The sequence below is a fragment of the Hemicordylus capensis genome, chromosome 2 (assembly GCF_027244095.1).
Source record: "Hemicordylus capensis ecotype Gifberg chromosome 2, rHemCap1.1.pri, whole genome shotgun sequence".
NCBI classification, from domain to species: Eukaryota; Metazoa; Chordata; class Lepidosauria; order Squamata; family Cordylidae; genus Hemicordylus; species Hemicordylus capensis.
In genome coordinates, this window is record NC_069658.1 from 337,255,001 (window position 1) to 337,279,475 (window position 24,475).

General features: G+C 44.9%; 1 protein-coding gene across 7 annotated transcripts in view; it reads right to left on the bottom strand.

Moving 5' to 3' along the window:
* Nucleotides 1-24,475, bottom strand: part of LARP1 (La ribonucleoprotein 1, translational regulator) — a 108,127-nt gene that overhangs the window by 31,125 nt on the left and 52,527 nt on the right. For 4 of the 7 annotated variants that reach the window (XM_053293095.1, XM_053293101.1, XM_053293100.1 and 1 more), the window contains exons 2-11: nucleotides 15,985-16,046; nucleotides 12,070-12,135; nucleotides 9,575-9,749; nucleotides 8,408-8,539; nucleotides 7,854-8,006; nucleotides 6,925-7,087; nucleotides 3,874-4,018; nucleotides 2,702-2,876; nucleotides 1,790-1,959; nucleotides 865-1,218 (exon numbers count right to left, since the gene is read on the bottom strand). In XM_053293095.1, coding sequence (XP_053149070.1) covers nucleotides 865-1,218; nucleotides 1,790-1,959; nucleotides 2,702-2,876; nucleotides 3,874-4,018; nucleotides 6,925-7,087; nucleotides 7,854-8,006; nucleotides 8,408-8,539; nucleotides 9,575-9,749; nucleotides 12,070-12,135; nucleotides 15,985-16,046 — 1,595 coding nt within the window. Of the gene's footprint in view, nucleotides 1-864; nucleotides 1,219-1,789; nucleotides 1,960-2,701; nucleotides 2,877-3,873; nucleotides 4,019-6,924; nucleotides 7,088-7,853; nucleotides 8,007-8,407; nucleotides 8,540-9,574; nucleotides 9,750-12,069; nucleotides 12,136-15,984; nucleotides 16,047-16,174; nucleotides 16,194-20,180; nucleotides 20,200-24,475 lie in introns of those variants that run through there. The other 3 variants (XM_053293097.1, XM_053293098.1, XM_053293096.1) reach the window with 3 other exon arrangements.

Genomic DNA, 24,475 nt, shown 5'->3' on the forward strand with positions numbered 1-24,475 from the left:
GTAATTTGCCATTTGAGGTAGCGTGATCCAGCAACATATAACTGCCACAAATCCCTCATGCAGCCTCCGCCGAGATATTCTCTCTCTCTCTCTCCCTCTCTCTCTCTCTCTCCCTGACAAGAGGCAGTCACTTATGAAAATTTATTCTGAGCATTGTTCTTCACAGTAAGGGCTTTTCTCAGCAGGGGGAAAAAGACATTCTCTGATTCATTGTGCGATCGTCAGTCAGCACTGAACAGCGGCAGTTCTCTGAGCAACTCTAGCAGCCCATCTCAAACATCTCCTGCTAGAACATTCAAGTCCAGTCATAAGCCCTGCAGTTCCAGACGGGAGTCTGAATTGGGTGGCTGATCTTGGCATTCTTGTGCCCAAGAGCCACTTCCTGGAAGCAACTGGGCAATGGCCATTCCAGTGTTCACCTAAGGAAAACCCACTGTACCCACCATGGTACTGTACTCATCACTGTAGTGTACTCACCACACTTCAGATAAAAGAACAGGAGCATAAGGTAAAGATCAGGAAGTCCTCAGTAACCACCTTTCATTATTGGCCTCCATACAAGAGAGGAAAAACTGCAATAGGCAATCTCTGAAGTTGGCCACATGCCCACATCTAGCAGTAGCTTCCCAGACTCACCATTTGAGATGCTCTCTTGATGCACAGGTACACACAGGTAGGATTGCTGACAAACATTTTGTACAAGGCATAAACTTTATAACAGTACTCTCCTTCTCAGGTACAATTGTGACAACTACCTCACTGCTGCACTAGAAAAACCAGGCACACAATGCTCACTCCCTTGCCAGCTTTGCCTTTTGGATCACACTCTCTCTTTGTACCAAAATGGAAACGCTGGAGTCTCACCTTTATCTGAGAGTACTCTGGCTCAAACTGCTCTGTCCACAGGTCCTGCTCATAGTAATACAGCCCATCATTGATCACTTTGGCCAACTCTGAGCTCATCTTTGCTCTGGAAGTGTGGTTGCCTGTTCTATCTCCCCCAGGGTGCCGACGCAGATAAGGCGGTGTCTGTGTCACAATCAAAATCTTATTCACGTCCCTGTCATCTATCTCATAGTCTGAGTCCTCGTCTGACCAATCAGTGAAAGTGTTTTTACGGCCATCCATCTGTTCCATCTCTTCATCAAACAGAAAGTCCAGCTCCTCAGGTTCATCCTGGTCCTTCTGCTTCTGTGGTGTCTTGGATTCTTCTGGTCTCTGAAAGGAAAACAGATAACATTGCAGAAGGAACTGATGGGGCAGTAGAAGACTTAGCTACTATAAAACTCTTGAGATAACAGGCAGTGAGTTTTCAGGTCAATTACAAAAGTCAATGCCTAACAAACCAAGCCCAGCATGACAGCATAAAGCCCAGATGGCACCAGATAATATTGTGTAACACTGCATTTGCTGATCCAAGAAAGTGAATAAGCCTGGCAACGTAAGAGTACAAACTCTCCACTGCTATGAACGTATAGCCAGGTTCCATGAACCAGATGGACACTTCTGTGAAAACATGGATCATCTTTGAGTCTTCCTTAACCCTCAAGTAATTCAACAGTAGTTTCAAAACTCAGAAAATTAAAATTTGTGAATCAGTACTACTCAATTCTGACCAAAGGAAAAAGAAAAAAGCAGCACCTTAGACCCAGAACGCTCAAAACAATATAAGTAAAACATTACATGCACACTCTCTCTAGAATCTTCAGGACTTCTACTTAACACCAAGCAATCTGTCCATGGGGAGATCTAATTTATTTGAGGATGTCAGTCAATGTAATTCAACTACCTTCGGTCTGGCTGGAGAAGGCCTAGGCCTCTTCTTTACTTCAATCCACGTCTCTAAGTCCAAGAATGGCAGACTGGTAGAAATGCCTTTGGGCATTGTCTTCAGATTACTGACTTCTTCAGTCTTGGTTGGCACGGGACTGGCAGAGCGAGGAGACCCAGGAGCAGATTCTGTACATATATTTTAGCAAGAGATAAACATCTGTACATGTGCCCAAGAGCCCTTTACAAATACCAACAAAGATACGCTCCATACTGTGAACAGAACACATCTGATCACAGAGATAAATGGGACTGAGAAGGGGGGGCTGCCCCCACCCCCACCGAAGAGTTATAAGGAAAACTTGAAGAGCTGGAGAGTTTTGGTCATTTATATATTTTAATACAATTTAATTTGTCTTTAAGTGTGCACGGGCGGGGGAGGGGGGAGGAATCACACGTTCTATTGTGATCTAGAAACTAGTCCCAGTTCATTAGGCTGTCTGACCAATTTTCCTTTCACCAGTTGAGACTTCCACATCTCTGCAATTTAGAAACAAGTACACTGATAGCAAACCTAAGTTTTTGCTTGACAACACACACATATGTGCGTTGTATCTCCACTTTCCAAGGTCTTGGTCAATTAGGATGCCACAGCTAAAAGCTTCCAAAGTCACCACAAAAGGACTTGGACATTCTTTCTTCTAAAAGAATCTGCCACCCAACAGAGAGAAATCACCCACTGTCTAGAAATAAGCATAGTAATCCCTTGTTGATATTGCAGAGTGATAGATGCTAATGACAGAGAGCTGAAAGCTGTCCTCATTACTAGCTACCAGTTACAGTCTTATGCCATTGTAAGAAGAATGTTTCAGACATATCTGCTGCTACAGAACAGCAACTTGCTTCACTCGCACTCTTCATCAGTACTGACCTGTCTCCTTTTGGAAGCTTTGCCTGGGCACAAATTCAGGGCAGTTGATGAGCTGGGAGAAGTCAGTCTGTGCGTAGTCTGTCATGGGAGGGCCAGGTAAAGGCCATTTCTCTGGTTCTTCCTTTCTCCTGATCTTCTGGTCCACAATCTCTACCACCTTGCTGTCTTTCAATGCCTGGGGACAGGGGGGGAAGAAACCATTGTCAAGGCAGGGTCCTAAGGGGACTGCCACAAATGTGCAGTAGACACTGGCACTCAACACTTTTGGAACAGTGCTGGGAAGGGGAAATGGCGGGGGGAGGGAGAGGAATTAATGAACATTTGAAGGTTATCTTGCAGATCCCAAGCATGGTGGCATAATTTGACAGAACATATCGTAGAACATCTATATTATTAATTCTCCTGGGTGTGCCTTAGAATGTGCATCCCGGCGCCCAGCTGACTGGCTGGGTGGCGGAGGTGCCTGATTGGCTGAAGCGCACCCAGGAGGCAAGTGGCGGGCTGGCCGGAGACAAGCGGCAGCGCGCCGGGCCGTAGTGGCTGGGCCGCAGCGGTGGCGCGCCCGGCCGCGGATTTGGACCGGGGGAGAACAAGAGAGAGGAGGGAAGATGGGCAAGAGAGTGGGGCGGGAGGGAGGGGAGAACAGCCGGCTCCAAAGAGCGCACAGATGTTCTGTGCGGGTCGGCAAGTCTTCAGTATTTCAATACAAAAGCCTTAAGTTTCCAAATGTATATTTCAGCAGGGTCCCAGGGCATGGAGCAAGAGTCTCAACTTAGGATTCCACAAGGCTTCCATTCTGGCCCTGGACCCATGAAAATCAATCACAGAACTTCAGTCTCTCCCACTGGGGGTGGGGGGAAGGAGCAGACCACAGAGGAAAGACCACCACCAAACATAAAAAGAGAGAAAACTAACAAGATTAGGATAGGATAGGGAAACAACTTTAAATAAAACAGGAAAGATTTTTCAAATCTCACAAACATTCAAGCGACCTGTTGCAGAGAAGACTCCAAGGAGCGACCACAGCAGTTGGTGAAACCCCGAGACAAGGCAGGGTGGGCAGAGTTACCGCCAAAAAACCCTCCGTCCCAGATTCCAACACATCTTTCTACACATGTGCAGAGCCCCGGTATTATGCACAGAGACCATGTAGAACATAGAAAACCTCTCACCTTGATGATGAGGCCGACATCTGTAGTCAGGGCCTGAACCCGATGGAAACTAGCAATGAGGGTGATAGGAAGGAAACCTTCTGTGTCCATCTTTCGCCTCAGGAAAAAGTCTCGTTCCAAGTTATCCACGCTGAAGTAGTATTCGCTAAATACAAGTAACAGGAAGAGAGTTACACAGATGCCTCAGAGTCCTCAGTTGCCAGACTGGCTTCACCACATAGTATTGCTTCATAGAACAAATCACTTTGGCCGCCAGGGGGCTCCAGCCCGCCTCTTTTACTAATTCTTCTGCCCAGGGCAAAAGGATTCCTGGAAAAAAGGCTCCAGTCCTGGAGAAGGTGAACCCACCAACACTTTTAGGGAAGAAGATGCTAAAACAGATCCCATCAGCACTGCTTAAGTCACATTCAGGGGAACTACCTAAAGTTATTGAGTCAGTGCTGGAGCATGTTTATTTGAACACGAGGAAGTTCTCTCTAATCTATTTCTCTCTTCTCATCTAAAACCAGTCCAAGCCAAGACATTCCTACCTCTACACACATTTATGAGTAATAGAACCTAAATGGTGGCAGCGGCAAGAGAACCTTTCTAAAGATGCTACCCTGTTCCAGTAAGTTCAGCTGAAGTACTCCAATTTTCATCTTTCTACTCCTCTAAGCCAGGGATGGCCAAATTTTTTAAGCCTGGGGAACACATTATTCAGCCCTAATCAACTTAGGGAAGAGACGGCACTGACAGATCCTCCCTCAACAGAGAGGTCATTGGCTCCATGACAGAAAGAGGACTCATGCAGTACAGGACCTCTCTGCTTGGCTTTGCAAGGCAGGGGAGGAGCAACTAGTTCCCTGGAGCAGCCAATCTCTACAACTTAAGTCTACCAGCTCCAGAGCAGGGTGAGCAGCCCACTTTCTCTGCACACCTAAGCAGCCTGATTGCGGAGGTACAGGGTGCAACCTCTTCATCTCAGAGAAGTGACAGCTACCTCAGACCCTACAGAATGACATGATGGCACAGAATGGCATGATGATGTGTTCTCATGCAGCTTGTGGTAGGAGCAGCTTACTTCCCCTGCTGGAATCTCAACTGAGAGCAGGGCATAACTGGAGAAGGCATAGAGCCGGGTCTCACGAACCGTGAGCGGGGAGAGAGCCCTGGGTGGCTGGATCGGCCGCCCATACGATTGCTGGCTCTGTCACAGAGCCGCAGGGGGCTGGGGAGCTCAGGGGTCGTGTGGCCCTCAGAAGCTCCAGTATGCCCTGCGTGAGTGCACAGGGCGTACTGGGGAGACCCCTGGAGCTTTTAGCCTCCCCTCCAGGGGCCTACTCGTGAGCAGCCCGGGTTTGAGGAGCGCTCAAAGGGCTAAGGGGAGGGCTACAGAAGCGGGTGACCCGCTTGTAAACCACCAGGATCGCCTGTGAGCCCGGTGGTTTACACGGTCAGCAAAAATCGGGCTAGGCTCTCCTAGCCTGATTTTTGCTGATCGTGAGAATAGCCCCATAATCTCCCTAAATGCCTGCTTGGGGTCAGTGATGGGCTAGATGAGGGATAACCAACAGACTGAATCCAAATAAGACGGAGATTCTCACTGTGCGGGGTTTGAACTCTGGAGACAATTATGTTATGCTGGTTCTGGATGGGTTCACACCTCCCCAGAAGGAATAGTTATGCACGTAACCTCTCCCTGGAATCTCAGGTTGAGGCAGTGGCCAGAGGTGCTTTTTATCAGTTTTGGTTTATATGCCAGCTAGCTCTGTTTCTTGAGGTAAGTGACCTGTGAACAGTGGTACATATGCTGGTAACCTCCAGACTTGACTACTGCAATGTGCTCCGTATAGGGCTGCATAGGAACATAGGAAGCTGCCATATACTGAGTCAGACCATTGGTCTATCAAGCTCAGTACTGTCTTCACAGACGGGCAGCGGCTTCTCCAAGGTTGCAGGCAGGAATCTCTCTCAGCCCTATTTTGGAGAAGCCAGGAAGGGAACTTGGAACCTTCTGCTCTTCCCAAGGGGAATATCTTACAATGCTTACACTTCTAGTCTCCCATTCATATGCAACCAGGGTGGACCCTGCTTAGCTAAGGAGACAAGTCATGCTTGCTATCACAAGACCAGCTCTTGTCTCCTCTGCCTTTGTACATAGTCCGGAAACAGCAATTGATGCATCTCGGAGAGACCACATTTCCCCTATACCAAAAGAGCCACACTGGCTACCAATAAATTTCCAGGCAAAATACAAGATGCTTGTTATAACCTATAAAGCCCTAAACAGCTTAGGCCCTGGGTATCTCAGATAATACCTTCTTCACTATGAGCCCCACTACCCATTGAGATAATCCAGAGAGGTTCATCTGCACCTGCCACCAGTTTGTCTAGTGGCTACGCAGGGACGGGCCTTCTCTTTTACTGCCCTAAGCCGCTGAAATAAGAGCCTTCCCATCTTTGACAACTTAAAAGTCCCTAAAGACTTATTTTTTCACCCAAGCTTTTAAACTTGGCTGCGGTTTTAAATCGTTTAAAGTTTTTATTTTTTAATCTGTTTTATGTTGTTGTAAACCGACCAGAGATGGAAGTGTACAAATTTGTTAAATAAATACACATTTTTTAAAAATGAAAAATATTAATAAAAACCAGTACACTGTGCCAACCTCTATTACTACAAGTCAAGGGCCAGCCAAAGCCTTGTGTACCTCCATTTCACCATCCTTCCTTAAAACATCTGTAGCAGTATATTGGTACAATATACCAACAAGATGTTGCAAAATCATCATGAGCTGCTGAACTGGTACAACAAGCCCATTTCTAGTTATTTTTATTTTCCTGCACAGCAAGTCTTAAGACTATACACCTTTGTCTTTACTGGCAGAGGATGTGGCTCTAGCTTTCTCCAAGAGAACTGCACAAGATGTTTCAGAAATTCTGAAAAGCCTTTCCTGTGTCATTTCAGGAAGATTATGGAAAGTCCTTGTGTAGAAATTCATGTAACTGAGGGACTGATTACACTACCTGCCCTCAAGTCTAATTGGATGCCTGGCCAGAACTGATACATACATTTGCCGTTTGATATAGTCCTTGAGCAATTCTTGGTCAACGCTGTAGAGATCAGTGCTGCTGATGTTGTCGAAGTAATAGGTGATATTACTGGTGTACTTCTGAGTACGTGAGCCATCAGAGCCATCAAATTTCCGATAACCGTACTGATAATCAAAGTGAGCTGCAAGGGAAAGGAGCAAAGGAGATTTAAGGCCTCAATATGGACATTACCACTGAACATTGTCAACACCAATCCCACAGTAAGGTATGAAGATCAGGTTCAAATATAATTTAGCAGACTAATTTATTATAACAACCATGTTTATATACCACTTTCTCTCAAATATGTTCCCAAAGCAATTGACATAGAAAAATAAGGTAGACACCAGCAGGTAGGTAGACATAAGGTAGTCAATCACTGGAAGGATGCTGGGCAAGAGCAGTTCTGCAAAGCAAGGTGCTCCTGGAATTCATTTTCTTAAGATTAATTCAATTTTTAATGAAACTAGAATGCAAATATTTACAGAAGTGCATCTTAAACTAGGAAAAAAATCCAAGTTCTTTCCATACCACCTAGAAACAAGGTCTATCAACCAGCCATCTTGAATGACTGTTACACCCATAAACAAGATACACATTCACCATGCTTTTGCTTTATACATTTTCTGCAGCAGTTTTAGTTTAAAATATCCAATAGTTATTTAAAAATATTCACTAGTTATTATGGCCATCGGTTCCAATAGTACTGACCACTTTAGATAAGAAATGCTGTGGTTTATTTCAACAGCACACTTATTTTAGTGAGCAACTCAATGTGCTGAGACACAGTCTAGCCAAAACAAATCAAATGGACCCCAGTCAATTTTCCAAGTGGAATAGAAGTCTGTTGCCTGCCAACAGTTTGACAAAGTCCTATACACAAAAGCACATTAAGGGCTTATACGTACAGCGAGTACCTCCTCTTCCTCTTCCTCTCCCCCGTCCCCGACCACGGCCTCTGCCCCTGAAGGCACCACGCACAGCTGCCCCCTCACTCTTGACACTAGACGTTTCATCATGGTCAGGCCAGCTCCGTTCGTGCTTGTTATCCAGATGCCAAGCTGCAGGATAATTGGGCAGGTACAGGGAAGACATCAGAGAAGAACATACCCCCAAATCTGTGAAGTGATGTGGTTAGATATCCTAAGCGTGTCATGAATGCTGGCAAAAACCGTTTCCCTTATGCCAATTCTTCAGGTGCTGAACAAGGCTTAGTCAAAAAATCAAACTGGTCTTTCTTGTATATAACATTCCTTTATCTTAGCTGGCAATACTATTTTGATGAAGAACAGTCAGCTCCCACCACCTATCAAAAACATGCATTCATCCACTGGCCAAAGTAGCTCCCTACCAAACTGCTAAGCATTTGAGACCCCAGAATAATTGGAATTTATTTAAAAGGAGCTGAAGGAACATGTTGGCCTAAGCATTTAAGGAATGAACACACACACACAGCTGTTACCTTTCGATTCGCTCCGGTTGTTGGAGGGGTGCCGATGCTGCTCATTCTGCCTGTTATTGCGAGAAGCGGTTTTGTCCCTTGGCACCTCAGACTTCATGTCTATTTGCAAAGGGACCCATTTGTGTCTGTTGCCTGCAACATAGGAAAACATGCCTATCACAAAGTTTCAAGAGAAAGCACTCAGCCCTCCTTTCCTGCACAAAACTACATCACAGCCTGCAAAAGCATTTCCCAGTTATTAAATGTATACTCCGACCTCTCTGTTATGATGGGACTCAACCTGGTACAACATGCGATTCCTTTATGCAGTCTCCCATCCAAACACTGACTAGATCCAGACCTACTGAACAATCAGCAAGAGGCCATACCAGCATGATTCCCTACAACCTCTCTCCAAGATCTTTTGCTCCAGCAAGTAATGCTGCATGAGGTCATGTACTTGGCTCATAACAAGCCTACCTTTCGGGACTTTATTTGCCAGGATTGGGTGAACCATTTCAGGCATTCCAGAGAAATGGAGAGATGGATGAGAAACTTGAGCTCAACTATCCCCATGCTCCCATTTGTTCAGAAGACATAGATGTGCATCTGATTCTAATGCATGAAGCATGGGCAGAAGAGCAGCACGTCACTCATGCTTCATCTGACACTATCTCACTGGAGTACACGAAGCAGCTCAATTTTGACACAGAAGCCGCTGGAGCATGTTATGTTTATCTCCACCTTTTTTTCAACACTGAACTTAAAGGTGGCACACACAAGATCCCAGGCAGCTACACATCCAGGCACTGACAAGCTTAACTTCAGCAAGGTGGCTACACTGGGTGCCCCTAGGCCATTCTACCTGATCCCATAGAAATTGTTTCTGTTTTGTAAGTGCAAGTCCCCTTCTGCTTGTTTCTCTAATTTTCGGTAGAAGAGGCAACTCACATTCCAAATGTAAGCAAAGAACAGAACACAATAACAATGTGACTTGTTTTGACTAATAACTGACTAAGTAGTAGCAGTTTTGGTTTTAGAAAATTATGTCTTTTCAAAGAGAAACTTATTGTTGTTTCCCGTCAAAAATGAGACAACAGAAAGCCCATGGACCTGACTGCCCACATGGCAGTACTCAAGATCTTAGCTCCATCAATGCCTCAAGCCCTACAAAGAGTCTCTTCTCACCCTTCTTCTTCTGAGCTGATTTCTGGTTGTCGTCATCTCCATTTTTCTCCTCTCCCGATTCATCTGACCGGGTTTTCATATTCTCTTTGCCATCACTTCCTTCCCCCTTCTCCTGCTCCTTCATGTTTTTCTTAATAGGCAGCTTCCGGAGTGATTGGGGCTTGTGCGGCAGCTGCTGGAAAAGATGAACCAAACATGTGAGGTGGAACATACAATGGAGGCTCAGCAAAGGCAGAGCACAACTGGCTTAGCTAAATAATTTAAGCATCGCCTGGGTGGGCTCTTTCCCTGATGCATTCACAATCATTCATACACCCACCTCTTCGAGGAGGACTGGATGCACAGAGCCTGAAGACACAAGAACATTAGTTACCTTCAGGAGACATCCAATTCATAAGCAACAGCAGCTTGATACAAGCAGGACTTGGAAGCAAAGAAATCTGTGCAGAGTTATAGAGCAGCATCATGGTCCCAAGCAGATGGGATACCAACAAAACTTCAGTAAAATTATAGGGAAGTGCACTTGAGGCAGAGGCATTACAGAAACAAGGTCTTCCCTATGATTTCTGATTCATTCAGAAGCCTAACAAGGCAAGCCTGGTGAATGAAGATAGGGCAGGATACCAAGCCCACAGGAGGGGACAGCTGACAAGAGGCCATTGCAAAGCTAGGAAGCCACTGCCAAAGGGGAGGGAAGTCCTAAAATAGAAGCATCTTAAGCACTTCTGCATCTATGTCGTGCCCCTCTTTGGATGGTTATACCACCCACAATAAAGCCCTACACAAGTCAAGTACAAGACACCAGCTTAAGTAGTTGGGCTTGGTGCTGACCACTCCCCACATGCTTTATTCTCTTTTCTGCAGTAAACCTGGTCTTGCACAAATGCTTGGTAAATTTTACCTTCTCTGCAGAGGTTCACTGTGGACAGGTTTTTAAATGGGCTCCAGGCTGGTGTCCCAGAATAGCATCGCTGAGCTAGGGAGCATGGTGGGCAGTGAAACCCTAAAAGGAAATCCTCTGCCCAAGATCTGTAATGTGCTATTCCTGGCTTTCTCCTATGTAGAAACTTAGCACCCCCAAAAAGTGTTGCTCGGACAAAACTCTCAGCACTATAGTAGGGTAGAAACAGGCAGACCCTAGGTTACAGCCTCTATTGCTCCCAAAGAGTCTAAACACACACACACACACACACACACACACACACACACACACACACACTTGAGTCAAATATTCCTAACTTTTCAAGAAGAGGAAATTAAATATTAATCTGTCATTTTGTACAAGAATGGTGCATGTGACAGCTTCAGCAGGAAAGCAGACTGGTAAAATCCTATGTAAAATGATCTTCAGTGACTATTTTTATGCCAGGTAGTGTGTGAGGGGCAAACATCATTTCTGATCAAAAGAAGGTCATGCCTCTCTAAGTTCTGAACCCAACAAATCTGTTTCTTTTAAGAAAGCCTCTTGTGGCTTTGTTTTGTAGTATTTATATTTGGAGATGCCCAAATACTTTGACACTAGGGGGCCTGCTACATGGAAGTGCCCCATAGGAAGTGCAAAGTTGGAGTAAAGTTGTGCTGTCGAGTCAGTGTCGACTCCTGGCAACCACAGAGCCATGTGGTTTTCTTGGCAGAAGATGGGAGGGGTTTACCATTGCCTTCTCCTGCACAGTATGAGATGATGCCTTTCAGCACCTTCCTATATCGCTGCTGCCCGATATAGGAGTCTCCCATATTCTGAAACAAACCAGAGGGGATTCGAACCAACAGCCTCCTGCTCTCTAGGCTGGTTGATTTCCTGCTGTGCCATCAGGTGGCTTATTTCCTTCCCAGGTCTCAATCCTGAGGTTCCAAAAGGCCAAAATCAGCATGGAGAATAAAAGGGACAGACACAGAAAGTTGGTTCTTTCGGGGGTGGGGGAGAATAGACAACCATTTTCAAGAATACAATAGGGTCCCAGACAGGCTAGAAAAACAAAGTCAGGGGTGACGATGGGAAATACACAAGAAGAGGGAAGATGCCCTTTAACCCTCTTCCCTTTATACACAGCACCATGTTACAGTGTCAGTAGCGAAACATCAGCCAAAGGACATCTGGCTTCTTTCCATATAACTTCATATAACAGAAGCAGAGACATGGATAAATAATGAAGCAATGGAGAATCTGGGTATAAAGAAGTTATACTTTGCCCACTGCACAAACAGTTATTCTTTAACCTGTGCAGTAATGGATCTACTGTATTTCAAAACAGCTTTCAGTGACTGGGCAAAAATATCTCCACAACCTAGAGGGCTTGGACCAAATTCAAAATGATCTTGTTTTTTTCTTCTATACTCTGAGAAATCTATGTTGATACAGGAAGCAGCTTCACTGAACCCCCAAAGATAATTGCTCTATATTAGATGCAACGTTCTGCTTCCAAGAATCACATTTGTCCACATCCATGCCAAATAACAAAAGCTTACATCTTGTCAGATAAGAACACACATTTTACCTGGACACTCTTGTGAGCTATTTCACCTGGTGTTGGCCAGTTTGTGGCATCCCCGAAGTCACCAACCTAATAAGAAGAAACAGAGATATGGAATCAGAGTGTATTACATAGCAGCAGCATCCTATTTGTTAATCAACACTATTTTTCCTTTTGGATTTTTATATGAGGCTGAACGAATTCTCCTTCTGCGTCCCTCAAAATGATCAAGAATAATATTCTAGAAGGCAATGCCAACAAGGAAGGTCAATATCTATTCAATAATACGCATGGTTTGCTTTTAAGTTTACAGTATTTTAAAAGCAAGCCATACCTAGCCTCAGATCTGTGTCATTCTGTAAGACATGGATTTAACACCATGTCTTTATTTACATATTTAAATAGTTAAAGTGCAAAATATTGCCCTTTCTTCCTCTCAGATATCCATTTGTGCTAACACTGTTAGGGCAGGTATTTAATTTGCTTTTAAATGTTTGTGCTTTGTGTACACTTGCTGCAAGTATCATCTAGCACCTGAACTGTTTCTCTCAAGCAACCTTTACTTTCCACAGCCTTGTGAAGTACCGCTGAGCTGTTCTCCTTAAAATGCAGTGGAGAAGCTGCCTCATCACAAGATTTAGGTAAGTAAGCATAACTAAAATTTTATACACACATAGTGCCACCTAGTGAACAATATGTTCATGTACACAAGCAGCACAACTTCAACCAAATGCTTGGAAATACAGTAATGCAAACACAGAAGTTGGGGTTCAATTTATACAATAATGACCCCCATACAGTAAGGCCAATACGAATGGTCTTTGACTGTGGTGGCTATTCCCTGAAATGTTAGGATTCCAAATTGCTCTGAAGGGCAGCTTTCCATGTTTCAGACATGGAAAGCCAAAAAGGTGCACCAGTGTACCACATGCAAGTCTTTTTGTGCATTTGGAGTAATATGCACAAGGTGGACACCTCTGGAGCATCTGCATCTCTTCCCATGCAAGTTGCCCTGGAAGAACAGGAACTAGACCTGAAATCACTTGTGCATGTGCTTCTCTGACCTTCCTGTAGCCATGCAAAGCCACCCTAGGACACAATTTACTTATACAAAAAGCTTGCTTGAGCAGAGAGGTTTGACTTCATTCTGTTTACATGGATTTGAAGTGAGTGGTGAGCAAAGCAGGCAGCAGGAAGGAGAGGCGCCTCTTTCAAAACTAGTAGTGAAGGAAGGAACACAGCCTCTAGAAGCATTAGAAAAGAGGATCAAATAGCAAGTAAATGTCGTCCTTAGAAGGCAGGGGCACTCAGATGACATTGCACAAAAGGCTGCTTTCATTCTGGGAAGATTTTGTTGTCCTTACACATGACAAGACAATTCTTTTTTACTTGTTTAATCAACTGTATAAAGCTAACCACCAGCAGTCCTTTCCCTTATGGAGCCAAACTTTCTTGCTGTGTTACTGCCACTGTGTTCTCAAATGAGAGCACATTTCTTCATCTCACAGTCTGCCTAGAAATACTGGCTAGTATGTAGGAGCTACTTTCAGCAAACTTTGTCGTGAATGAGTGAGCCTAACTTGGCAGAGTGTCTGTTTTGCAAGGACATCTTGAGCTTTGCCCTCCAGCAAGGCCTTTATCTGCAGATCAAATCAATGGCATATCCTGTTCTCAACTGTGACCAATCTCTAACCCTTGATATCCCAGAGGGACTTCTCCTAGTCTGTCTTAAAGACTAGGAGCAACAGCTTAAAAGAGATCTCTAAAGCTTGTACTGCAGTCACTATAATGTTATCAGAAATTCATATGCAAGGTATCTTGTCCCACACCCTCCCCACCCACAAAATCAGTATGCATCCTCATATGAAACAAGGGTTAGGGGTGAGGGTTGAATAAAAACAGATAACACGGAAAAGAGCCATTTTACCCATTTAGTAATGATACTTTAGTGACTACCTACTACAGGGAATATGCTTTGTTATTAAGGGAGGTAGACTCCACTGCCTTGGGGTCAATAGCAGCACAAATATAAGCTTTTTCCTCCTAACATACAACTTCTACAAACAAACCATAGCCTAACATGAAAATGCTTCAGAGTCTGCAATGCTGCAAAACAGACCATGGGCACTTGCACACAATCAGAAAGAGGAGTTCTACGATTGGAAGAATCCTTATTCCATCCTGAACAGACGAGCAAAGCCTCATCAGCGCTTGGGCTCTGCAACCCCCATTCCCAAACGCTGCAGCCAGGAAGGCCTCTGAGAATCGGGAGAGCCTTCTCACAATGCACCAAACAGCCAGAAGGTGAAGGACCCCATGATGTTAGCAGCTGCACTCCTACTGGCCACAAGGGGGAAGGAGGCGGGTCAAGCCCCATTCAAGACATTCAAGCAAGTGATCATAGAAAGGACTGTGCAGAGTGACACATTCATAGATCACAGACCCTCCAGCCACAGCACTCTAACAGACATGGCGGCCGGGACCTACACACAGAGTGGAAAGAGGACATGATTCACAAACCCAGGTACCAGGGTCCCTGTTGTGCTCTAAACGGGGTTAAGACCCAGGGTTAGAAGCAGGGTTACCCAGATTCGGACTACCAGGGCTTAGGATTTTTTGCCCTGACTCACACAAGCATGCAAGCCTGGCGGTAGATAACCCCAGGTTTAGATACTTATGTGACGAGATTTCATAAGTTGCTCCATAGGTACCATTTGACAGCAGGAGGGGAGAAAAAGTAAAGTTGTGCCATTGAGTCGGTGCTGACTCCTGGTGACCACAGAGCACTGTGATTTTCTTTGGTAGAATACAGGAGAGGTTTATCATTGCCATCTCCTGCACAGTATGAGATGATGCCTTTCATCATCTTCCTATCTCGCTGTTGCCCGACATAGGTGTTTCCCATAGTCTGGGAAACATACTACACACATAATCCAGAAAACAGCAGCAGATAGACAAACTGAGTTAAAGAATCAGTGTCTGATTGCATAGGAAAGGATGTGTGACTTTGGTTCACATCCAGAAGTATCACATCTTCCCCAACACAGCACAACTGGCATGGTTCCCAAAGTTGGAGATGGTAAAGGAAGTCAACACTGAAATGTATATCCAAAGGCCAAACCAAGTCTCTGCCACAAGACAGAATCACTCACCAGCATCCACACATTGATCACTGCATGCTGCAAGCACAGAACAGGTGCATCAAAGTGAATAATGACAGCTCAAAGCAAGGAAATCCTATGAATAGATGGTCTCAACAGCACAGGTCGTCAGAAGCATATCTGCAGACCAACTCAAGCAGGAGGTCAGACGTAGGAGACTATAGAGACAGACACCCTAACTTGCTTTCTAAGGGGTACTTGTGGATTGTAGACAAAGCAGTACAACTCCAAGGACTTCAATTTACTTGCTGGCAGAACACACAACAGGCCTTTGAATTATATCAATCACCATAACACTAAATAGTTACACCGCACATTTGCACACTGTGGACTCTGAAAGGACTGAACATAATGTACAGAAGCATGCAACCATCCTGACAGAACCTAGTAGCTGAGAGGTTCTCGCAAGGATAGAGAGAATATGACAGTGTAAGATAACAATACATTTGGGACTGCCGGTGACATCTCACTTCCAAGCAACCTAGGGTGACAAGCAGAGAGTTTTCTTGGAAGGCATCCACTTTACAAAAAACTTTCATTTGCTGCTAGCCCAGTCCTTCAAGTGACCAGGTGACCATAATGTTGCACGTACATAAGGGTCTTGTTTCCATACAATCATAACATCTCCCAATATTAGAATTTTTAAATGACAAATTCATTTTGATATGCGACTATATCAAGGCAAGTCCCCCAAAGCACAGATGTACTTGGACAATACCAGAACAAAACATTACTTCAAAATGGCTTCTCTAAGACAAAACACAAGTAGAAAAAGTACCTTGCTGCCTTTCCTTTGCCTCGGGTTTGCTGCTTTTACCACCCTGGCTGGAGTTGAATGTTCTGGTGAGGGGAGGGGAAAAAAAGCAAAATATTAACATTTTAAGCAGTTCACTAAAGTACCTTTATTTACAGTAATACAATTATTGCATTTATTCTATCATCTTGTACTTTTATTTCTTGTTACTCACCTTGAACATTTTTATGTAATGTGGAAAGGCAGGATAAAAATAGTTATAATAAATAAAAATAAGACTACCTATGCATATAACCCACAGCCTTCAGTTCCTATTGCATCATTCCATGCAACCATGCTTACTCTCTCTTCTAACAGCTGAATAGTTCAGCTTCTGGGAGAACCTAATCTCTTCTGCAGAATTACTAGAAAGATCAGTAGATTGAGATGTGATATTCAAGCCATGAGTCTACTGGGATTTTTCAGTATGCTACTTAAGTATCTGTGCCCAGGAAAAGTGTAACTCGCTCTTAGATGGAACAATGTTCAACATAAGTGATCTTCAAATAGATCCTCTCTCATACACACATCCCCATTCATGGCAAAAGCTAACAGCACATCAGCCAGAAGCTGGTCATGCAGCAAACTACAGAGTATGCCATCTCTTGGCTCTGTTGCTAGCTTCAACAGAATCCCCTTTGAGTATTATCATCCTAGGATTTGACTGTGCATGGGCACCCAGAACATGCTCCATGGCTGTACCATTTAGTTGTGCTCACCAACGGAACAGAGAAGGATGGGAAGAATGAAGCTTAATGTGGTCCAGTACTATTTTGGATTAGCAGCCAAAATAAAGATGATTTAAAATACAATGATACCACAAAGCCAGTTGGAGGTACAGTCACAGCTGCATTTGGCTGGCAGTGCAGGATCACTTCTAGTAGGCAACTTATGGCCAGAAAGACACATCCTACAGCGTGCTGAAATTATCTCTATAACACACCTCATGGATAGTGGGACCACACCTACAGCTCACAATATTGCCATGTCACACAATTCATATCTAAGGCCACAACTTGAGTCTTTTTCAGCCTACAGGGAATACTAATCCTAAACAACAACCATTCTCAAAGGACTGCAAAAAAGGGAAAGGGAAAGGAAAGATTGTGCCATTGAGTCAGTGTTGACTCCTGGCGACCACAGAACCATGTTGTTTTCTTGGTATAATACAGGAATGGTTTGCCATTGCCTTCTCCCATGCAGTATAAGATGATGCCTTTCAGCACCTTCCTATAACGCTGTAGCCCGATATAGGAGTTTCCCATATTCTGGGAAACACACCAGCGGGGATACAAAGCAAGCAACAGCCTCCTGTTCTCTAGGCAGGTTGCTTCCCAGTGTAAAAAAGACAAACACTGCAATTAACATCAATATCGTGCAAGAACACTACTGAAAGTTACATATTTTCAGCTTGTATGGTCTTAAGATACAATACCACTCACTATGCATGGACAGAGACCACAGCTTAGGAACATAAAGTTTGCAATTTTTAGTGCTGTTATGATATAGACATGGCCTTGGAAGTAGCAGTGAGCAGATCTGTTCATCCTATTGAAGGGGGAGGAAAGCGCAGAGAGTGGCAACTGTGCTCTCCACACCCTCAAAAAGGAAAGCACTCAAAAGTCAGCACTCTTGCTATTCACCATGTTGAGCCAGAGGGAGTTGTTAACTGTCCCACTATCACCCTTTAGCAAAGTTTTTCCCCACCCCCACCTTTTGCATGGATGCGATAGCACTGCCATTGTAAACAGAACAAAAGAGCAGAATATGACAAGGAACTGCTGGTGAGACTTGCTTCCATACAGCCAGAGTCAGCAACCTCTGCTTATACTTCTGCAACTACAGGCAGCATTTCCAATGGGAGAACATTACTGTGGAATATGTCTATTTGCTTATGTCTATTTGCTTTGAATAAAAGGAATTGACACTGTTGTGATTTTCTCTGGCTTGGTTTTCTATGAACTCAGCATTAAATCGTTTTTTCTTTTCCTGCTGCATGCTGATGTGGATTTTATTTTCAAAGACCAGTAAGTGCCACCACACTCATGCAGGTAAATCTTAAAACATACTCAACACCACTCACACTAGCAACATTTTCATGCCTTGCTCCACCACACAATCCTGTTTCAAAGCTTACATTTCTTAGATACATATAAATGCAAAGCAAATCCACCACATCTGTCAGAACTTTGATCCTAATCATGAACTGGTTTTCTGACAGCTGAATGACTTGGAGGAAGACCAGAACTTTTAAGAGCTACCAATGCAGCAAACCCCAAATTAACATTTTATTTGCTGCAATGTGACCTAGATGGACAGCTATTACTCTCAGCAGTAAAATGGCTGAGAGCCCTCATTCCATAAGAGAAAACAAACAGATAAAGCACAGTGCAATTATTTTGGAGTGTCTTCTTAGAATGCCAAATTGCTCAACAGGATGGAAAAAGGAATGTTTGCCACATTTTGAAATGACCCCAAGGGCCTACCAAGCTTTGCGTGGATTTATCCATTATGAGCAGAGAAATTTTCAAACAGAATGGTGCGGTCAAGGGATGAAACACAATACTGAGGTGAGCGACACACCGATAACACTGCCCAGATCTGGTTCTATGGAATAGTGTAAATTATATAGAAGGCAGTCTCCAGATCAACAAGTTTCTTCCCAAGTTTCCTCAATTCCCCTCCCACTGTTGCCATCGTCACACCATTGTATGCCTAACCTCTCTTCTCTTGCCACAGAGTGTCTATCATCTTCCACTAGGGGTGTTCGTGGAACTGGCTGGCCCGGTTCAGTTAGAGTCCGAATTAGACTCGAACCTGACCGGACCAGTTCGGTCTGGCAACCCTAAAACCCCACCGCCCCAGTTCGGTCCAGAGGGGTTCATGGATTCCCCCCCCCCATTCAGAATTTTTTTTTAACCTTTTCTCCCCTACAGGGGAGTTCCTAGGGGCAGGGGTCCATGGAGGTTCCCTCTCTCCCCACCAGCCTTCAAAATGCCCCCCTCAGGCCTTTTCGGCCAGTTTTTTGGCCCTTCGTAAATTGCTGCAGTGGCCAAAATGGCGGCTCCTGCACCAATTTAGGAAGGCCCGAAAACAGGTTGGAAAGGCCCAAGGGGGGCATTTTGAAGGCCGATGGTGGGAGGGGAACCTCCACAGACCCCACCCACCCACCCTGCTGCCCCTAGAAACTCCCCTGGAGGAAAGAAAAGGTTAAAAAAAATTGTGGGGGGGGGGATTTGCGAGCTGGGAGAGGATTTGGCCCCAGTCTGTACAGAACCAGGAGGGATTCGGTTAGACCCTGAACCTGCGAACCAAACCCCTGAACCAGTTTGCACTTCCCTATCCTCCACCCCTCAAGTTTCAGAACTGGCTAATCATCCTTCCCTGGAGCCATGCAGCACCTCCTATGACCTATGCAGAGTTGCAACCCACTTGGCAACAGCAGGAAGGCAGCTCCTGGATTCAAAGTGAGCCTAAATAGTTGTTCTACAGAGGACAACCACGGCTCTTAAAGAGCATGCATCTTCAAATATAATTCAATACAATATAATTCAATACAAATATATTATATTCAATACAAATATATTATATTCAATACAAATATAATTCAATACAACTTTGTGGTATTTCTGTCTGCCCCAAATAAACAAGTGTAGACTGAGTGAAAAGACTGCAACACATTATTACGTATTATGACCTGGTTTTCCTCTTTTATCTATTCAAATACACTTCTCCAAGGGTACGGTAAACTCTTGTACCTCAGGGCATTCAAGAAGTACAACTCTCTTCTTTCAAAGAACTCCTCTCTATTTTACTTCAGGAAGTGACTCTTGAAGACTCAAGCGATTTCTCGAATGCCAGACATGATACAAGCATCCAAGGACACCACACACAAAGTAGAACCACCACAAATTAAACACCAAAATACAGATAACTTTATACAACCGGGTTGCACAACTTTGGCCTTCCATCTGTTGTTGGACTACAACTCCCATCATATCTAGTCACAGTGGCCAATAAAGATGAGAGGCGCCTAGGAAAGTGTTACCGTATTAAAAACGGTGGAATGTAGGCTCCATTTGTTCTACTCAGAAGAACTACACATTTCCTCATCTCTCCTTCCTTTTTGTGCAGCCTCTATGAAGTTCTGGTCTATAAAGAGGGATAGGGACCAAGGTTACCTCAATGTACAAAGACTCATGTTCTTCTTCCTGCTACATTGCAAAAGTTTGTAGTCCCTTTTTTGTGGGGAAGGAGGGCATCTCAGTGTTGAAGGAAGTTCAGATGGCAGCATTTACTTTGCTGTACAGGTGGCCCTCGTTATCCACAGAGGTTCCAGTCTCACCTACAGCCACAGTCAATGATACCTTGAGGCAATTGGAATGGGGGCAAGTTAGGTTTCTGGGAGGTGGGGAAAAAAGGTTTTTAAATGGCTTTAAAAGAAGCAATAAAATAAATAAAGTACCACACCATCCTCTCCAGCTTTCCAGAAATGCCCCCCTCCCCCCAATAATCAATTATGGCATTTTCCTGCAAAAAGTGAGCAATTTTTTTTTTAGAGAAAAAGCCACAAAATGGCTCTATTTAGCAAAATGGTGACCAGAAATGACCTTGGAGGTCATTTCTGGACACCCAGGAACCGTGGATGTGTGAATGTTTGCTATTTTTCAAACTGCATATAACAAGGTTGGGTATGCAATGTCTGACCACAGATATGCAAAACCGCAGGTGCCAAGATGGCGGATAACACAGGCCACCTGTACCTCAGTCACAGACTAGAGCAGGCCTGCTCAACTTTGGCCCTCCTGCAGATGTTGGCCTACAATTCCCATAATCCCTGGCTATTGGCTGCTGTGGCTGAGAATTATGGGAGTTGTAGTCCAAAAACAGCTGGGGGGCCTAAGTTGAGCAGGCCTGGACTAGAGCCTTTTTGGTCTTGATGCATAACTTATTCTGACTTTCTACTGTTTTTATGCTTGCAAATAGCTTAAAAATTTCTAAACACATCAAACCCCTATCAACTTTTAATTGATATGTTCTTTTTAACTTGAAGAGAGATACTACATTCATCAATTTTTAATTTATCAGGGAATAACAATGGCAATAAGTACAAACAAGCATTTTTGTTATCACCGGAGTATACCTCCAAACTCCTGGCTGACAAATGCCTGTGCTACCACCCCAGGAAAGCGGAAACTCTCTTTCCACGTCAGAGAGGTACAGGATCTGTCCTTCTTGGCTGAAACCTCATCCAGGTACAAATGGCCAATCATGGAACAGGAAGTGCACCAATGTTGGCTGGCACCCTCCAAGATGGAATTAACCAACAAACCAAACCCCCACTGGGGGACATTGTGAAGAAACTGAACTTGACCTTAGAAGATATATGGATTAACTAAAATTGACACAAATGCCCAAGGCAGAAACCTCCATCTGAACACATCAAACCAGAAATTGATAGTATAGAGGGGTAGGCTTCGTGTTACTGATCAGAATGGGAGTACTCCAGAAAGAACAGAAAATCCCCCTCTCATGGTTCAACAATGAGATGTGCAAGAGCAATCCCATCCCCAAAGGGAGGAATCTCCTAGGCTGCTTTATAACATGTCTGAGGTACTTTGACACAATAAACATCTAGAGAACAACAGGCTACTCACCTGTAACTTTGGTTCTTCCAGTGGTCATCTGTACTTTTACACTAATGGGCTATGCGCCTGCGCAGAGACCTCATCGGAATCTAACAAGCTCAATTCTCCTGCTTCGGGCGGGAACCCTGCCCCCAGCCGCTATATGTGGCTGTGCCACTATCATCCCCTCAGTCACAGAGTCCAACTTCAGTGAACCCTGCGGGGAGGATGGGAGGGCGTGTAAAAGTACAGATGACCACTAGAAGAACCAAAATTACAGGTAAGTAACCTGTTGTTCTTCGACATGGTCTGTCTTTTACACTAATGGGTGCATAACAAGCTAGCACCCAAGGAGGTGAAACTATGTAATCTGAAAGAAACTATGTAATCTGCCAGAAGTATTTTTATTTCAGTACATCAACTGAAAATGGATTGCAAGATACTCCCGCCAAATACAGCATCATTCCATGCCCCGGCATCAATTGCATAATGATGGATAAACAAATGGGGCGAAGCCCAGGTAGCTGCCTGACATATAGTGTCCAATGGGGCTGCATGATCAAAGGCCACAGAGGCTGCCACAGACCTAACAGAGTGTGTCTTAACTGTCGCAGGCAACTGCTTATGAGCCAATAAATAACAAAGCTCAATTATGGAAATTATCCACCTAGACATGGATTGGGCCGACACATGGAGACCCTTTACATGGCCCATCGTACAGAACAAACAAGGCAGGAGATTTCCTCCATTCAGCAGACCTCTGAACGTAGAAGGATAATGCCCTTTGGACATCCAAACAATGTAACGGTCTCTCTGCATCCGAGGAAGAATTTGGAAAAAACACGGGCAAAGTTAGCAGGTGGAACATAGAGACCACTTTGGGCATGAACTGGACATCTGGTCTGAGTATGACCTTGTCCTTATGGAACTGAAGGTACAGTTGGTCAACCCCTCAGGGTCCTCAACATACTTACCCTCCTGGCGGAGGTAATGGCCACCAAAAGGCGACCTTCCAGGTCAGGAGAGGGGGATCAACTGAAGCCAAAGGCTCAAATGGCAGTCGCAGGAGACCAGCCAATACCACTGATAGGTCCCAGGTTGGTGACATGACAAGATCATCTGGGAACATGTGTGTTAAACCTTTCAGAAAACTTTTCTCCACCGGATCTTTAAACCATGAAGCCCGGTTAGCAGGGGAACGCACCACAATGGCAGACAAATACACCTTAAGGGATGAAAGCTTTAAACCATACTCCTTAAGCAACAACAGATAATCACATATATCTTGTTCAGATGGATTAAATGCATCAAACTCATTCAGGGAAGTGACTGAACAGAAACGGGTCCACTTGTGATCATATGACTTCTGTGTGGGCTACTTTCTGGCAGCAACCAAAACTTCCTTAAGTCTCAACGGGAAGTTGACAGGACCTTCCATGCCATCAGATTGAGGGACCAAACATCCGGGTGGAGCACCAGTCCCTTCTCCTGTGACAGCAGGTCCAGTAGGGCAGTCAGGAGTTTCCAATCCACCGCAAAGCGCCTCAGGCCTAAAAAAACAAGGCCTCCTGTGCCACCACGGGGCTATCAGGATTACCCTGGCCTGATCGACCCTCAGTTTGAGCAGGACCCTTGGAATGCGGGGAAATGGGGGAAACACATACAGAAGAGGGCCCATCCAAGACAGGACAAGGCATCACCTAGAGAACCCTCACCCTTCCCTGGAGCAACAGAGGGCGCATTGTACATTGTCCCAGGAAGCAAATAGGCCCAGAGGAGAATGGGACAACTCTCTGTGGCCAACTCACTGCGGCACACCTCAACACGGCCGACTCACTGCAGGGAGAACTCAATGCGAATCTCCCACAAACACTTCAAAGCAATTGCATATCTGCTGGTTGCTGGCAGGAGCGGGCTGCTCTCCACCACTTCCCATCCCTATAGAAAGAGCAGGGAACTGTTTTGAAGTGCGGGGTACTATCGGGCTTGCTGGTTGCGACTCAAATTCAAATAAAGTAATAACGGCGTGTCCGCTGGTTGCTGGCAGGAGCAGGCTACTCTCCAAAACCTTCACACACTTCCCATCCCTGGAGAGAGCAGGGAACTGTTTTGAAGTGCGGGGCACTATCGGGGTTTGCTTGTTTGCGAAGACAGAGCTGGGAACTGCTTTGAAGTGCGAAGCACTATTGGGTTTGTTGGAGAATGAAGAGAGAGCAGGGAGCTGCTTTGAAGTGTTTGTTGGAGATTTGCAGAGAGGCGGCTACGACCCAGTCCAGAGTTGTGACTCCGCAATTCACAAATATGTCCCTGAGAACACCTTGCTGCAATGCCCACTCATGGGAGACCACAGTCATCCTGCTCAGAGTGTCCGCTTAGACATTCAGGGAACCTTGTATATGAATCACCTGAGGAGATACCACATGAGCCACGCACCAATGCCAAAGTCCAGAGACAGAAACAGAAGGCTTCTTGAGGACGTGCCACCCTGTCGATTGATGTAGGCTTTTGCTGTCGTATTGTCTGTTTGTATGGTCACTGAGTGACCCCCAATCATGGGTAGGAAGCCCTTCAGAGCGTTGAAAATTGCCAACTCCAAATAACTGATGTGTCGCGTCCATTCCTTGGGGGACCAATGACCACTCAGACAGAAACCCTTCTAGGTGTGCCTCCCAACCGAGTTCCGAGACATCTGTTGTGACCACCCAACGGGATTGAGGGGCCTGAAAGGGAGTATCAGCACTCAGGTGCAGAAACTCTGTCTGTCACTCTGCCGTCGCCTGTACCCATCGAAGGGGCGCATGCTCTAGATGGCCTGGATCCCGAAGGGGATCGAACACATCTAAAAACCA